This window comes from Melanostigma gelatinosum (genome assembly GCF_949748355.1).
Source record: "Melanostigma gelatinosum genome assembly, chromosome: 15".
Classification (NCBI taxonomy): domain Eukaryota; kingdom Metazoa; phylum Chordata; class Actinopteri; order Perciformes; family Zoarcidae; genus Melanostigma; species Melanostigma gelatinosum.
Window position 1 is genome coordinate 14,659,103 of NC_136648.1, and position 17,837 is coordinate 14,676,939.

The window sequence follows — 17,837 nt, forward strand, 5'->3', positions numbered from 1 at the left end:
TGGGCTTTATGTGGACACAGACATAATAACCTTTGAGTGAAAGAACACATTTAAAATCGCCTATCAACAGATAGGAGACAAAACAAACGTTTGAGAAGCAGAAAATGCATCTCAAAACAAAAGCTAATCAAAAAAGTCCTGTTTCTGCTTTTCTTGCTGTTCTTAAAAGGAATATTTTCGGAAATATTCGTGAAGAGTTAAATGGGAATATTGATCTTCTCTGAGCGTGTTAGTTTAGTTTAGCCCAAAGACTGGAAATAGGGGGACACTGCTAGTCCGGCTTCAGTGTTTGTTCTTACTTGGTGTGTTGTTGAGTTTGACTCCTGGAGGGAGGCCTCTCTCAGCTTTTGCTCTTCAACAAGGATGTCCCTCAGGTGTTCACTCACCTGGAGAGAAAAAGAATTACGATTTCCGTCTTCAAAGGTTCAGTACAAACAGCGATGTAACATTTTGGCTTGAGGATGCACCGGGTCGCATCAGCCAATCCCAACCATGTGGTTTTTAATGTGCGCGTCTGCAAATGAATCCTGCATGTGTACCGTCCCGTCACTGGACTGCAAAAGGAGAATCAAGCACATGAGCTTCTTCAGCAAAGAATGTCAGCGACCATTGTACATTTAATTGACTAAATCATGCCTTGCTGGGGCTTGTTTCATTATTTTAAACCAAGTAGAAATAGGGCAACATCATATTTTTAGACAACTGGTCAAAATTCCCTTAAAGCCTCCTGCAAGATCAGAGAAAGCAACTTGAAGTGACCGTAGGATGAAGAAGATTAAATCAGAGACTTAACTACTGCCCTCTGAAAGCTTTACTCTCTGAAAGCTTTACTCTCCCAATCCTGCTCGAGCAGACCAGAGGAGGTCAGACTGAGTCGGTTCTCTCTTGCTAGTTTCTCTGGCATGAATATATGTGATTGGTGCCAGTTCTTCATCAGGCTCTCTTGGAGTGAGATTTTGAACCAGCGATGGAGGGATTGAGCGCTGACACACTTTCCAGCACCTCTTGTCTGCTATGTCCGGAGTGAAACGAAGAACTGTGTGTCACATTGTACAAGGCTCAAGGATGTGTACAGTTGGCATCCTCGTCTTTATGGTTTTGTGTGCGTACCTTGTTGATCCAAGTGGCGATTGCATCCTCGGTGTCATAAGGCAGCTCCTGGATGTGTCCGTCACCGTGTGAGGGTTCAGCGGAGGAGCACCTGTTGATGCAGGTCATCACTCTCTCCACGCTCACCATCTCCACAGTATACGCCATCATCAGGGTGTCAATGAGCGCCAGATGGGAACTCTGGAGAAACATAAGAGCGATGCAAGGATTACGTTTCACTCTACCACTTCTTATCCAAAAGCATCAAACTGACAATTAAAAGGCCTGACTTTATATGTCCATGTTGTGCTTCTTTGTGCATCATATTGACTGCAGACGTTTTTTAATTCAACAAACCGACAATGAACCCACAGCAAATCGATCATGCTTCAACAGGTATCATGTGATGTCAACTGAAGCAGTATCGTGGACACCAGCAGGTTGCTGAGATGTCGTCTGAATGGGATCCTATGAAGTGTATCTTGAGAGAATAGACGTTTCTGTCCAACCCCTCTGAAACACACTCCTAAAAGTCTGTACATGTAGAACTACCTCTTTAAGTGCACACGTTGCGTAATGTGGTTTTTTTTTTTACCAGCCGTCAACACCTACAGCGCACAAAGCTTGACCTTCTGCTGGCCTTTCTAATCCCATTCCAGGCCGGTCAGACCAGCAGACCTCCCCTTCCCTTTCCTGTCACCCCACCAGGTCAGCTCAAAAGCACTTACTTAGGTACTCTGTGTACATGTGTGCAACCTAACTGAACAAACAACCTAAAGTCAGGCGCTCCGTAATCCAGGTGACTGAAATAAGCAGTGCGACCTCGTCCCACCGCAGCCCGTACCGTCGAGCACAGGCCTCTCTATTCATAACCACGGAGCCTCTTGTAACAGCCAGAGTGACCGAGTGTTTCCCCAAGAAACCATCAACTGAGCCAGCGCTACGACTCGGCGCTGCTGCTGGTGCTCGGCGACTGCCAGTCTAAACAGACAGCGTGTGCCGAAGTAATATGGCTGTTAAAAACAAACTCCTCATGGAAATAACTGCTGAGAGACCTGTGTGTCTGAAATAGAGAGGCTGGACAGTTGTTTGGAGACATGTAATGCTGCTGGACATGCAGAATGTAATACCGAACGCTACAGCTGCAGTGCATTAAATGGGTAAACAGGATTGTTTGGATTGCAGCCTGATATTGAATTATGAAACAGTCTGCAGACACTGTTTTGAATTCCTGCATCTTCAGGATATTGCCAGATACTTGACATTGCGTGCATTCTCATCCAGAGGTACAAGAGCCGGTCTGACTGACAGCTGGACTGACCGGGAGACAGGCATGGAGACAGACAGGCAGGGAGACAGAGGGGGAGACGGGCAGAGGGAGAGACAGGCAGGGAGACAGACAGAGGGGGAGACAGGCAGAGGGAGAGACAGCCCAAGCAGCTTAGGCTGCAGCTGAAGAGCCAAAAAAAACATGATTTTCATGAAAAGTTTTTTCTGTGATTGAAGCTTTTCTGAACTCATTTGCATAAACCCCCCATAATCTTTAATGTTGTTAAGCAGCTTGTGAAGGTGCGTGCACATGTGTGTGTTCAGAGCATTGGGCGAAGAAGCCACATGAATTTAAATGGTACTGACAAGTTATTTTGTTAATTCATGTTTCATTGGGATTTCTGTAAATTATCATTTGCATTAAAGCACAACATATGGATCACAATTTTGTACGCCTTTTATAGTGGGATGTAGAAGTTTCACCATCATTTTACAGTGTGTTTTGTACATTTTATAAGAGTCTGTATGACTACGTGTTTGGGAGAGCAGGTGAGGGTCTTTTAGAGTACTAGTACAATAGAAGTACTGTATAATAGTTACAGCGTGTAGAACCACAACTAGTAGCTTTTTAAGGAGCCAGATGTTTTTACTTTGGATAGAGTCAGACTTGTTCACATTTGTCTGCTAAGCTCAGCGAAGCTAGCTCAGTAATTAAAACACAGACATGAGGCACCAACCTTCGAAACCAACTCCCAAAATGTGAGACCAGTCCTTTAACAACACTTTTTAAAAGTGAAACATGACATTCAGTCCCACTCATTTTCATACAATATGAAATGTGTTATTGCTACCATTATTATTACTTATGTTGTTATTATCTAAATGGTCAGAGGACTGAAACGTTGATGCTGCATCTCCGTGTGTGTGTGTGTGTAAGACCATGATGTGTAGGTTTGACTGTCACTGTCTTTAATAGAACATTGTATTCAGATCTAACATGCATGTGTGTGTGTGTGTGTGTGTGTGTGTGTGTATGTAGATATGGGTGTTTGCACGAGAGACAGAGAAGAGGACAGACAGACAGACGGACAGGCAGTACATGGAGCCACTGCTTACATATCCACCATCCAAAGACAAAAAACACGATACTGTTGACACTACCTCATGGATTTAAAAGCCATGTGCTGTCCATTATCCCTTCACAAAGACCTTTGGGGTATGTGTGTGTGTGTGTGCGTACAGAAGCAAGTCTAAACCACTCGGGGTGACAGACGCACCTTATAAGGCTGTGGAAATGGCAGATGCTGGTCATCAAGAGCTGTAAAGAGCTGCAATGCTCACACATGCACACCCTCGAACAGGAGCATCAGTATTCATCACTACTGTTGTATGGCTGCGTTAGTGTGTGTGTGTGTGTGTGTGTGTGTGTGTGTGTGTGTGTGTGTGTGTGTGTGTGTGCACGCCCTTGATCAAAAGGTGGCTATAGGAAAGCACAATGCAGCTGCGCAAACAGATAATCAAAGTAAACATCACAGGGGTCCGTTCAACGCAGGTACGTTCTGAGAAAGTGGTTTTATTGTACAACTTCACAGCTCCGTGTCTGGCTCTGTTGAGATGTTGGTGTGTACCGTTTGTCCAAACTGCCACGACAAATAATGGCCGCTGTCGCTATCTCCCTCACACACACACACACACACACACGTTCGGAAGGAGGCTTTTAGTCGAGGGTACACGCCCCTCTGCAGGAAAATGTAATTACCGCTACGGCTCCGTCACTTTCTCATCTTAGTGCTTTAACACTTAGAGGGCGGCGTGGGCGAGGCAGGAGAGGAGTCGCAGAGAAACATGGAAGTAAAGCGAGACAAGGACACACAGGTCTTGTGCACACTGCTGGAGGTCTGTTTGGAGGTGTGTGTGTGTATTGTGTGTGTGTGGGGGGGGGGGCTCTCATTTGTGCACCAGACATGCTTTGACTCACTGTGAGACCCCACCCTCCACTGCTGCAGTGGTGCACATCACGTCTTCCTCCTTTCCTCTCCTCAACCCTCCCTGCTCTCCATGTACTCGGCTCTTCTCCTCTCCCGCCGCCTCCTCTTTGTCCCGTCCTCTCTCCTCTTTGTCCCCTCCTCTCTCCTCTTTCTCCCCTCCTCTCTCCTCTTTGTCCCCTCCTCTCTCCTCTTTGTCCCCTCCTCTCTCCTCTTTGTCCCCTCCTCTCTCCTCTTTCTCCCCTCCTCTCTCCTCTTTGTCCCCTCCTCTCTCCTCTTTGTCCCCTCCTCTCTCCTCTTTGTCCCCTCCTCTCTCCTCTTTGTCCCCTCCTCTCTCCTCTTTGTCCCCTCCTCTCTCCTCTTTGTCCCCTCCTCTCTCCTCTTTCTCCCCTCCTCTCTCCTCTTTGTCCCCTCCTCTCTCCTCTTTGTCCCCTCCTCTCTCCTCTTTGTCTCCTCCTCTCTCCTCTTTGTCCCCTCCTCTCTCCTCTTTGTCCCCTCCTCTCTCCTCTTTGTCCCCTCCTCTCTCCTCTTTGTCCCCTCCTCTCTCCTCTTTGTCCCCTCCTCTCTCCTCTTTGTCCCCTCCTCTCTCCTCTTTCTCCCCTCCTCTCTCCTCTTTGTCCCCTCCTCTCTCCTCTTTGTCCCCTCCTCTCTCCTCTTTGTCTCCTCCTCTCTCCTCTTTGTCCCCTCCTCTCTCCTCTTTGTCCCCTCCTCTCTCCTCTTTGTCCCCTCCTCTCTCCTCTTTGTCCCCTCCTCTCTCCTCTTTCCAGATGGCCATATTAACAGTGGGCCTTTTCCATTCGTTCTCTGGCACACACATGTCATCCCGCCCGCCAAATAGGCAATACCTTACTCTTCCCTCCTCCATCTTTCCTTCCCTCCTTGGGGGAACTATGAGGTCATCATTTTCTCCGCAGATAGACTATAACCCAAAAATGAAAAGCCTCGACTTCAGCCTGACTGAAATTATCTTGCTGAGTCCGCAAATACACACACAGGCAGTTCCTGTACTTTGCAGAGGCAATCTAATGAAGTGCGAAGGGCACAGAGCAACAATAAGGATGGACAGATGAATGCCTGTTACACAAGCGAAGGTCCGTAGTCACAGGGAGTCAATAGGCGTTATTTTTCTACTTCACTTAAACTGCACGCTAAATCACCTGCCATGCACACTGAATCCCCGAGACAAAGAGAGCGATGTGTAAATGCCCTTTTATAGTGGAGAAAGATCACGGGATCATTACGCGCTGCATGTAATCGCCGCCCATCATTCCCACCTTCACAACATCCTCGATCAATGAGCGCCGGAGCACAAGCGGCCGTAAACATAGAAATGCCCTCGACTTGTGACTTTGAATTATTCTCTAGAGCCGTAAAAAGGGAAAGCACAAGCAGAGGGCGAATAAAACACCGGCTGCAGCCCGAGACCGAGAAACATTTGAGGGCACTCGGTGAACTATGATTAAGCTTCGATTAAATATTCAGGAGATAACAAAGTCCCCGGTCTCATTTTAATCCACACAGATAAGAGTTAGGATGAGACGGAGGTAGCGGGAAGGAAAGGATTAAAAAAAAGAGCGTGACAAGAGATGGAGAAAGGGAGCGCACACAAGCAGTTCCTCTACTACAGAGGGAATCAAAGAGTTGAGGAAAGAAACAGTAGGACAGACAGACAGAGTGGGAGAGCAGGAGAGGGAGGGAGGAGAGAGAGAGAGAGGGTGCACTGCAATGCAGACACCTTTTTGGCGTCAGCAGAAGTGCCGGTCTCCAGCCATGCGTGTGCTAGCAGTGTGTCTGGATCTGCTGCTACAGTCTAAAACACCACGAATCAACGTCGCAATCGAATCAGCAGAATTGTGTTCCAGAGCTTCAACAATGAGCTCATCAATTCATTAGTCCATCAACAAGGAATTATCGACAGCTCGATGGTCATTTTCTCAGGCAACGATTCCCCAAATGAGTTTGTTCAGCCTGGTGAGAGGACTTTCTGCTCGCCTCTGTTTAATGTAAGCGTAAACTGAATATCTTTGGGTTTTGTCTCTATGTTCTCATATTCTAGAGACAAATCTGTCTAATCTCCATTAATCAAGCATTTTCATATTAAGATCAGTCAATGATGAAGACCATTGTACGTTGCAGTCTTATTATGTTCTCCACACAGGATCGACATCATACGACTAGAATACATAAGGCATGACGGCCCGGAGCCTCTCATGACACAGAGACCGAACAGTGAGTAATGGGTTGCTATAGGAAACCCGTCATTAGCGGTTGTTTTGCTCTCAACAGGACAGGCCTTGGAGGACGGTCTAACAGTTGGACACATGGAGCCGTGCACTCACACACACTATATAACTGACTTACTCCCCATGAGGGGGAAGACACAGCAAAGCACACGGTTACATCTGATCATCCTGATAAAAGCCATCTTTAGCTTGTTTCTCACATTTTATAGACAATTAATGAAATTGAGATTATTAGTTGTAGCCCTGGTTTATATGCGTATACACTCACGTGTGTGTGTGTGTGTGTGTGTGTGTGTGTGTGTGTGTGAGCATACGTGTGAATTTGCAAGTGAACAGACGGAGATCTAAAGCCAGTGATCAAAAGGACGTATACAGAAAGAACCACGAGTTACAGACTCAACTGTGAAAGCAGCATAAATACCAGGATGCGTTCAGTGATGTGCTGGTGCATCTCCACTCACCATGTGTATAGGCGTGCCGGTCAGGTCTCTCTCAGTGACCAGTCTGTCCTGGTCCGTGACGTACAGGCCTTTCTGGGCCAGGGCCTGGATGACAGCGTTGTGTCCCAGTAGCGGTTTGACAGCATCGCTGCGGAGGATCAGGCTTCCCGCCCGGCAGTAGAGCTCCGCGGAATGGAGCAGGCAGGCCACCGGAGGCTTCAGGTGCTCCTGGTTGTACTGGTCCCGGTATAAAGGCTCCACCAGCTCCTCTGGTACCGCGTCTGGAAACGACACAGAGACGGAGAGAGAGGACACGTGGGTGAGATATCATTTTGATCAATATGATGCTTCTCCCGTCCTCCTGAGACACCACCGTCGACAGAGACGATAATAAAAGCTCTGCCGCTGTCGTTTTCTATATTTGACTGTCTTTGTTGTTACTATGGCTACATACATTGTAGCTCAGAGCCACAACCAGCTCAAAGCTGAAACAGTATAATCACACACACACAGAAAGGATGGTGTACACCACAAAACCTCATGAACATCATGAGTGAAAAGTATATTTTCACAAAAACAAAAGCCTGAAATGAGGCGATTTTAAGGGTGTATATTCGTTGGTGCTTATCTGACTGAAGATCCACACAGGACATCTTGTGAGCACAAAGCAACAGAGTATGTGCGTGTGTAGGTGGACGTGTATGTTACAAAGCATGGAGCACCTTCGAATCGAGTTACCTCATACAGTAAATCTGATTTCAGGGAAAATAGCTGAACACACACAGCTACACTTCCAGGACTCACACACACTCTTTCCTTCCTTCTTCACCAAACTCTGTTGATGTAAACCACATGTTGTGACTCAGAGTTATACAATACTAGCCAATTGAAGCCATTGTCATTGAATAACATACTCTATCTATGCACCTATATCCCATGTGTGTCAGGCAAGTAAAGGAATGTGTGTGTGTGTGTGTGTGTGTGTGTCTGCGTGCTCCAGTGTGAGTGTGTGTTCCTGGTGTGTGGGGTCATTTCCTCTCTGTCTGCCTCTGAATCACACCGAAGGAAAGAAAAGACGTAAAAGGAATCTATCGCAAAGGTACAGCTTTCTGCTCGTCGATCACTTCAAGGTAACACAAATGCCGAGACTAAAGAGCTCAACATGATCAAATGTAACATTTAAAGATCAAAGCCCATTCAACTTGTGATCAAACATCTGCAGTCTTCCAGTGGCTGTGGTTAGTGCAGCTCTCCCAGGCCACAGCTCCGGGTGATGAAAAGAGATATTTAAAGCAACAGGCCGATGTTAACCCACATCAACAGCGCTAGTCACAACTATTACATTGACGCTACTTTTGTCAGAATGTTCATGAAGCTACAACAGCACGGAGAGCAGGCTTTTCTAGAGTTCATAAAAATCTGCCTCGTCAAGTAGAAACCCTCTCCTTTGTGTTGTTCATCAAAGAGGAAACAGACAGGAAGTAGCTGCCACAGGAAGTCCAGGCACGGGGAAGACTGCTCCCCTGGAGACCCCCGAGATCACAGCTCAGCACACAACGTCACGGTCAGCAGTGTTTATCTCTGCTGGCTAACTGAAACTAAAAACATATTCAGCTAGGGATCGCCAACAGCTCATGCTTTCTGATTTATTTCTCTTTTTACAGGGATTAGACTGTTATTACTAGAAGCAGCGCAACATATGAAACACAGCAAAAGCCATGAGAATCACCGCACAGCTGTTTGCTGATCAAAGCCTTAAAGTTCCTTAAAGTATGCATGTTTTCATTCAAGTCGCCGTCTGATCTCATCGATCAGTCCCTCACAGCTTTAGAGGTATTCATTCCACCACAGCTGGACAGAATATTCTCCTGGGCTCTACGTGCTTGCTGTTCTTCATTGTAAGAGGCACTGATGGAGTTGAAGAATTGCATTTCCAGCCAGCGGGCTCTTCTGAATGAGCTGAATAAAAGGTCAGTGTTGGTGACCGCTGGTTACATCACTGCTGAGATCTGAGTGATACAGCAGCTGAGTCCAGTCACAATCACTGTGGTGTCTGTGCTGCAGCTGATCATGTGATATATTACCCTTTGGTGAACACTCACCTTCAGATTTGGAGAAATATTCAAATTCCAACCTCATGTCGCTGTTGAGTGCCGTTACATTGAACCAGTGCCAGATAGCTACCGGTAACGTTGATTTACTCAAACATGTTGTGCTTAGTGTTACTGAACTTGGATGTGCATGTGCAGAGTTTAAACCTAGATCTGCTGAAGCACAAAGCCAGCACACACACTCACACACACACACACACACACACACACGCTGAGAGTGGGCTATTCAGTGAAGGAGGCATCTTGTGTCCCACAGTTAAACGTTTGACCTGCGTGTTCATAGATTGTGGATTGTACAATAAGAGAGAGGGAGTAGATGTGATTCTAACAATGTTGAGCAAGTTAATTGATCTTTTTGTGGTGAAAGACACGAGTAAAGATTCAAGGCAGAGTCGTTTCATGGGTCTTAAAACATGTCTGGTGGGGTTCTTTAACAACACTTGAAGACTAGCTCTTAGGCCCTGCTGTTAAAACCCATGTTGAGGCCAACATGGAGACACATCAGTGTGGAGACAGTAAAACGGTGCTCTGACAGTTAATACACACAAACCTCCACATGCACACATGTGTTGTGTCTCAGTATTATCAGTGCACATCTGTACAAAGCATCTTAAAAGCCATTTGTTGTCTTTCTTTTGATTTTTAACTTTGGGGTTCGTACACTGAATTGTGCTTGTTTTTATAAATGGTCCTCACTGTCTCTTCCCTTCTTCTTCTTCTTCCTGTCAATCACTTTGTTTTGAAAAGTGCCACATGCATATTTAACTCCCTTGCTTCCTACTGCATGGTCAGCACAACCGTGCTTACACAAATCCACCTCTCTGAACCTTCAGTCCAAACTTTAAGCTGATGAGAAAGTTTGTTTTTACATCCGAGCGCCACCAGATTCAAACCATCCGTCCAAACTAGGCCACACGAGGCTCTGAGGCCTGCTTGTGAAGTGGGCCACAGTTTGTCGGCGGTGCCGGGAGCTGAAAGTGTGTCACTCGAGGGAACGGGAAAAAAAACAAGGCGGCAGGTCGTGTTGAACCAAGACCTGCTGATGTCACCTTGTGTGTCTGGAGTAAACCTCGGGGCTGAGAGCAGGACTCTGTGTTTTTAAAGGAGAGGCCGCCAGACCACAGTGAGGAACAGCAGGGCCAGAGCTCGGATACACGTAGTCACGTATGAGGAGTAATTACTGACACGCGTGAAAACATCACCGGCATGACTGTGAAGACGAGCACAACACAACAGCTGTTATGTGAAGCTATGATACTGTGCTTAGAAAATAATGAATTTGTCAATTATTCAATTAGCTCATCGACAGAAACTTAACTGGCAACTTCTCCAGTCCAGCTTCGCCATTGAGAAGATTTGCAGTTTTTCGTGGTTTTATATGACAAATGAATATCTATTGGTTTTTGGACTTCTGGTCGGACAAAACAAGACGTCGCTTTGGGAAAGTGTGACGGGCATTACTCTCTGTGTTCTGACATTTTATAGAGCAAAAGATAAATGTTTCAGTCATTTTTCAACCAAATGTGTCAAACGCTCCCTGTTTACGGCTACTTTGCTGCTTTCCTCCGACTAATATGACAGTAAACTGAATATCTTTAGGTTTTGGACTGTTGGTTGGACAAAAGAAGCAATTTCAAGACATCCCGTTGGGCAAAGTGGGATGAGCATTAACTAACATGTTGATCAGGTATTTTAGAACATTTGGTTTGGTTGCATGTAAACCAGTGGAAGGGAGTTTGGTTTTATAATTAGACTTATAAACAACCAGAGTACAAGAGACAGACACGTTTACTGTCTGGATAGAATCACACATTTGCACTTTTTAGATTGTTTTTGTGGGTGTGAGTGAATGTTTACACGCATCGTGTTGTGTTTGCGAACGCATTGATCGAATCCAAATGCATTGAGTTTTTCTGACATTGCTCAAGTTACAACACAGACGTGGAGTCCACGCATCTGTTGATCAACAGTGAAGGCTGGCGGTACAGACCTGTAGCCAGAGTGTTGCATAACAGGCTGAGCCTCACTTCTGCAGTGGGGGAGAATTATCATCAGGCAAGCAACAGGTTGGATCAATGACACTGTGACATGATGAGCAGTGATGCGGCTCATTGACTCATGAACTCCAGGTAGAGACTGTTACAAAATAAATACACAAAATGCACCCATTAACCTCAAATACTATTTATTTTGATGTCACTCAATTAAAGGATAAATACGACTATTATTCTGGTTTTGGAGACCAATTCGTATTCAATTGCTGCTATTTTATAGACTAGACAGAGAGGAAACATTTCAGTCTCATCAAAGGCTGCTGTTGACAAAATAGTCCCCTTTGGTCCAACACGACATCTGTCTACGGTCCCGATACACGTGTTGGAGGATTATCTTAACAATGTTTGATGATAAACGACTGGGAGGCGTCACCTACCCGAGCCGAACGCCTTGGCCACCAGCCACGTCAGGCTGCACGAGATCTTGGCCCTGGTGAAGTCGTAGTGATCGAAGCTCTTGATGGCAGGGACGATGAAGGTCCGTCTCATCCCGCTGTCGTCTGCCGCATCTCCCATCTTCTCTCTCTCGTTACCACACAGCAGCCGGACGATCGGTCAGCCAGAGGAACTCCTCCTGACTGCGGATGACGTCCCGTCCAAAGGAATTCAATGCAGAGAAATTTCCCTTTCTCCTGACAAAAAAATGTGGGGGAAAAAAAAAAAAAACTTTGCGCGTGGCCTGGTTGTTGGAGAGCACGACGATGTTGGATAACACAGGGCGCTTCCTCGCTTACACGAGCACCTTCATCCGTTCTTCTTTAAATGTTCCAGTGGTATCCTTAAAGCCTGACAGCACAGCGCACTTCAGCGGCAGGATTTCTGAAGATCTCCTCCCTTCCCTGACATTATTCTCCTCGGGTTGTCCGACATAACGGCGCAGCTGTGCGGCAGAGGAGGAGCGCGCCGTCCGACGCCAGCCGGGGGCCGTATCACGCATTAACCGAATAGTCCGTTTGTGTACATGTTGTTCGTCTCTTTTCTAACTGTTTTCCTCTCTCCCTCTATCTCCTCCGCGGCGTCTTCTCTGCGCTTTTCCTGCGGCACCGACAGGAGGATAGAGCGCACTGCGCACGCGCGATCCACCCACCCCAGTCTATTCAGTCCTGACAGGAGTCATCATAAAGTAGCACAGACCAAGTTCACTGGCTCAATGGATTCGGACTGAATCCCAAATGATCTTAAATGAAGTGAGGAAAGACAGAAATGATATGTGTAGGTCTATAAACCTCGAACTGTATTGGCAGATTTACAGACAATCATAACAGCTGTATGTTTATGAAGAAGAAGAGTCGTGAAGGAACGTATTTTATTCTATTTCTTTTCACAAATAAATTTGGACGGATCGAAAAAAATGATCATGTACTTCTCCACTTCTGAAGGTATGATTAATTCGATGATATAGAAGCAGACTAGACAAATGCAAAGATTCCGTGAAAGAGGAAACCAGCAAAGTCTGAAACAACCTATACTTAGTCCTTTAACATTGAACATGGTTTTCTATTTATGATATTCTGATAAGTGTGACCCTAAAGTAGGTCCTGATCATTATTACTTGTTATTGTACAATAATTCAGTTAAAATATGTCAAGAAAGGGAAAGAAATGTTGATGTTAAGCACAAAGCACTATTCTGGTAGCCTGAGTATTTGTAAGACTTTAGACATTTTCACCATCCACACACTTCACGACTTTTAACTCGTGTGTCTCCAAACTGTCAATGTTTCATGAACTACACAGATTAGTGTTTTCTTCATTACAGTGCTCTTTACATTTTTACAATATTTAGAGTCTTGGGTAACACATGCAGCAGATCAGATCATGTTCTTATTTAAAGAAGTCATCAGTGGTGTGTACAGACTCTTTTGGGCTGGAGACAAAATGATAAAGGCATGGCAGCACAGGGGGATGTACACATGCTGAAATAGTCCTGCACCTATATGACTGAGTTTAGGCTGAATTGAGTCACACACACACACACACACACACACACACTAGGATACTAGCCCGTCTGAAGTCTGAGCGATAGGATGCTCCTGTGGGTGTCACCTTGTTTTTTGTGACAGTCAATCCTGGCTTCACCTAAACGATGAAGAACATTGAAATACACTTAATCCCGAAAATTATGTTAGCGGGTTACTCATCTTTTTTGAGAACCAAGTACATTTTATTTTAGTACAGTGTAGAAAGTGCAGGTTATTAATGAAGAATTGAGTATTTTCCATAGAATAGAATTTATACTGTCTTGATCCCTTTAAGGGGGAAACGTTTCTCTGCATTTGACCCATCCCTGTATATAGGGAGCAGTGGGCTGCCAATGACAGGCGCCTGGGGGTTCAGTGTATTGCTCAGGTACACTTCAACACGTGACACGTCCCAGTCGGGGATCGAACCGTTGACCTTTCGGTTGCCAGACGAACCTCTTAACCCAGTGCACCACGGTCGCCCTAAACACAATAGTGGTGTTGTGTCTTCTCAAGTTAAGCATTTGAATCTTCCGGCGTTGATTAAAGGCAAAATGAGTTACACGGGGGTGGATAAAACAAGCATAGAGTCAGAATTAGAATACAAATGTAGTTATAACGCACCTTCAACAACAAAACACAACACGGGGAACAAACTACCTCAGCACAAATATTTTCAAAAACGAACAAAATACGTGGAGGTAGCTACAAGAAGAAAAGATCAACAAAAAAAGTCTAATTAAGTGTTAATCGTTTTCAGTCTGAACTATTTAAAATTCAGCCTGATAATCTCAGGATGCGGGTTCTGGTCCTCTTTCACCTGAACGTTAGCCAAAGAGTAAAATCTTTAAATTAATTTTACACCTCAACACAATGATTTGAGTACACACACACACACACACACACACACACACACACACACACACACACACACACACACACACACACACACACACACTTGAAATAATGATATGCAAAATCAAGATTTGAATTGATCTCTTTTAGCTCTCAGTGTTGTTGGATGACGCTGGCTTTGTAGGTCCTGTGAAGGCCGATGAGGCGCAGTGAGGAGTGTGTAACAACGTCGCTCCCTAGTGTCCACAGTGGGCTCATACAGCAGAAGAGATCAGGAAGTACACATCACATATTGGTCAGGAGATGGCAGTCGTCTGTTGAAAATCAAAAGCATTGTTCTGCTCAATAGACTCTCTTCACGGCGTCCTCTTTCATTAAAACGCCACTCAACTGATCTTTTGAACATTTTATTGAATTTCCTTTCACCAACAGGTTTAAATACAATGAAACAATCTGCGTGTGTCATCAATACTCCACTGCGGTTGTTACAGCTCTGACATTTTAGTGTTCAGACAATAAACATGACTATTCCTCTCATTTTTCTCCAAATAATTTGACTCCACAGTCATTTTTTTCCCCCACCTGCAAGGTTATTGCTCCTCCACTGAATCATCTTTGTCTGCACCTCCACCCACAGTCATGTGAGACTCATTACCAATTATTATGTAATTAGCATTTTCAATGTGAATATTCTGCTGTTGTTGCCGGTGAACCCTGCCCTCGCCTTGTTCAGGTGGCCCAACGGGGCCGAGATGAAGTTTTCCAGCCAATGAAATCATCTCTTCTTCTAGCAACTGTGCTGTTGCACACTCTTTGATCAGCTGCTGTTGGGACTGGTTTAAATTCTTCAGTCTCTCCTGTCGCTCCATCTTCCTCTTCACCAACTGATCTGCGTTCCAGATTTTCCTCTGGTTTTCAATCGTCGCTCGACAGAATAACTTTTTTATTTTCCTATCGAAGCTCTTGTTGTCCACGAGTGCATTTATTGTTTGCAAAACCAAAGGGAGGCTATCTCTGTGCATGCAGTTCTCCCCTGGCAGAAGAGGGATAACTGTGTTGTACTTGTGTCTCTTGTTTATGGAGTTGATGAGGGCCGAGTCCGTCTCCACCTCCAGCAGGCGAGTGTTGAAGTTGCGGGTGAGCAGCAGGAGAGTGAAAGCCGAGTTGTCGATAGCATCCTCTACACACCTCAGGGTGCTCTTTCCGGGGATGGCAAAGTCCCCAGAAAAAGTTGCACCATCGCTACCAATGACCGCTTTCACTCTTTCCCTCATGCTCTCGGCCACATCGTCATCCTCCAGTGCATGCAAGATAACAAATGAATAAAATATCGCCTCTCCCTCCTCTTCGGCATCTTTACTGTCTGGCATTTCATATGGAGCGGGCATCTTGGGTCGAACAATGTTTGTCGCAGTAGGTGGTGCAAAGGATGGTCTGGTGGTTTGGTTTAGAGTCTTATTCTGAGCGATGAGACTGTCCGACTTACTGCCCTCTGCAGCTAATGCTTCATCCATCTTTGAGTGTTGCTTTGCATCAGACATAGGAGGTTGACTGGATCGAGGCTGAGATGCGAGGGATTGGCTGAGTGCATTTTCTGCTTCACATTCGCTGACAACGAGGGCGGGTTCGGTCTTTAGTTTGGATTTATCGGATGTTTCTGGAGCTACTCTGTCATCTGGAAACGAGGCTGTCGGAGTTATACTTATCTCTAGATGAGTAGGGTACGACGGCATTGAAGAGGTCACCTGCAGTGGGCTGGGCAGACTGTGAGCTCTCTCTGACTGACCCTGAGGAAGGGTAACTCTTAAAGTTGCGTTACCTTCGTCCAGGCCGCTGAGAGGATCACGGTAAGGCCCTGACTTGAGATCATTCGAGGAGCACATCCACTCTGCAAACTGAGGCCCACAGACGACTTTAGCTTCCTCTGTGAGGTGACCGTGCTCCAGTTTCTCACAACTGCTTGTTTTTAGATGGTCACTGGAAAGGGCTCTCTTGTACGCCAGATTTCTCAGACATGGATCACACAGCCTCCGTTCTGACAAAACCTTGAAAATACGAGCCAACAGGGCCAGAGATTCTCCTGCAAGCTCTTGAAAATGTCCACAACGAACGGCAAAATCCTCTAATTTGCCTCCACTCATCTGCCACTTTTCAACTAGCTGGGTAGCGAGGTGGTGGTTCTTCAGCCTCTGGAGTTTGTCCAGGGCACGCGCCTCTTTCTGGAGAATAATCAGACATAAGGCGTGTACGATATTCTCTTCAGGAGTCTCGCCCAGCTGGAATGTCAAGCTGAGCAGCCGCTCCGGAGGTGCTTTGACCAGTATGTCGAAGACGTCTTTCAGTCCCGTCCCCTGATCTTCTTGTCCCCCGTGACTCATGTTTTCAGTCTAATCTGCTACTCAACCCTCAGCCTGTAAGAGAAGCGGACGGGATCACACCTGATTTTCCGCCATTTTCTTCCTTATTTCTTCAAAAAACTTGAGTTGTTGAGCAGAGAGGTGCAGAACTTTTATGGGCTTTCTTCTTTCTGTAAAGAGATCCAAAAAAATAAAGAAGGTAGTTATAGTTATACAGTATAAGTAGCCCAAATGACATTCAATAAATCAACCTTGATCCACCAAGATCAAACTGACACTAAAACAACTATCATAAACCGGATGATATAACTCACCTGCCTGTCACCTGAGTCCAAGGAGCCATAACAATGAGTTGAGTTTGTGTGTTGCCAGCTCAAACAAGGAAGTCACTCAAAGTATATTTTCCAGTTCAGTTGGACCAGTAGAAATCTCTTCTCTCTGAACAGGAAGCTCGCAGTGCACATTGGAGGTTGACCACAGAACACCTCTTGTGAGTCTTGTCGAACTTTGGGGATCAAGTTTCTCAGTGACTGTCGAAGACCTCTGCTAGCTTGAAACTTTTTCACAACAGGCTGATGATGTCACAGGTTGTGAAGTAAGGGAGCCCGTGAAGGACAAAAGCAGGAAGAAGGAAACACATACTCTGCCTTCCAAATCCCCTTTTCTTTTTACTTTGACTACGTACTCCAGATGCCCTTACAAAGTACGTACTGTTGCATGCAGTATGTATTCAGTTGAGAATATTACTTTGTACTACCACTTTGAAGTATTCGCAACTTTGTCGCAACTTGACACCTTGAACTTTGACCCCCTTGCTCGTATATCCGCTTTGCAGAGGATTGTGGGTCAGAATAGCCACAAAAGCATGCTGGCATGTGTGCTGCAGATTGTGACCGCATGCAGTACGACATCCCGGTATTTTTTGCATGAATGTGACATATTGGGACATACGAAATCTTTTTCTGGGATACATTGTTCGGTAGTATGGGAATTGGACCACACAGATAGTTCTCCAAATTACCGAATAAGTTGCTTAACAGACGCTTTACACAATGTAAGCATTCACCAGAATTGCTGCTCACTTCTATAACATGCACTTCGTGACACTCACTCACCTTTGTATAATCAGATTGCTTTCAACGTCGCCATTCAACACTTGTGATGAGTGCGGAAGTTACTCTGGCTCCTCGTGCACAATGGGCGCAGAAGAGAGAGGAATTCTGCCTTTTCTTCCCCCCTCTCTGCAGAGAGGCAAGTGTATTTTTATCCACAGAGGAAACCTCCAACCCTGTATTTACCAGGGGTGGGGTCACGCCGCAGAATGCAAGCCAGCATCAAATCCCTCACTACAGTGCAGACAGAGAGCCTGTCTGTTCTTACCGCCGAGTGCAGTGTGAAATGTTTACTGTATGACCACTTCTGAGGGATTACAGTAACTCCATAGGAAGTGTGGTTTCTATGTGTATTATGACAT

At 45.6% G+C, this 17,837-nt stretch overlaps 2 protein-coding genes across 3 annotated transcripts in view; both read right to left on the reverse strand.

Moving 5' to 3' along the window:
* Positions 1–12,210, reverse strand: part of LOC306789249 (calmodulin-regulated spectrin-associated protein 2-like) — a 29,625-nt gene extending 17,415 nt beyond the window's left edge. For both annotated transcript variants that reach the window (XM_079285094.1, XM_079285093.1), the window contains exons 1-4: positions 11,569–12,210; positions 7,048–7,307; positions 1,111–1,290; positions 300–386 (exon numbers count right to left, since the gene is read on the reverse strand). In XM_079285094.1, the coding sequence (XP_079141220.1) occupies positions 300–386; positions 1,111–1,290; positions 7,048–7,307; positions 11,569–11,707 (666 nt within the window). In that variant the 5' untranslated portion in view covers positions 11,708–12,210. The remainder of the gene's footprint in view (positions 1–299; positions 387–1,110; positions 1,291–7,047; positions 7,308–11,568) is intronic.
* Positions 12,211–14,397: 2,187 nt separating this feature from the next.
* ticam1 (TIR domain containing adaptor molecule 1) lies at positions 14,398–16,919 on the reverse strand. The gene is made up of 2 exons (XM_079285513.1): positions 16,678–16,919; positions 14,398–16,533 (listed from the first exon to the last, which is right to left on the reverse strand). The coding sequence occupies exon 2, from the start codon at positions 16,382–16,384 to the stop codon at positions 14,597–14,599; it is 1,788 nt and encodes a 595-aa protein (XP_079141639.1). The 5' UTR covers positions 16,385–16,533; positions 16,678–16,919; the 3' UTR covers positions 14,398–14,596.
* Positions 16,920–17,837: the final 918 nt, after the last annotated feature.

Coding starts and splice junctions, on each gene's coding strand:
- ticam1 (XM_079285513.1), bottom strand. CDS start 16,384: ATGAGTCACGGGGGACAAGAAGATCAGGGGACGGGACTGAAAGACGTC.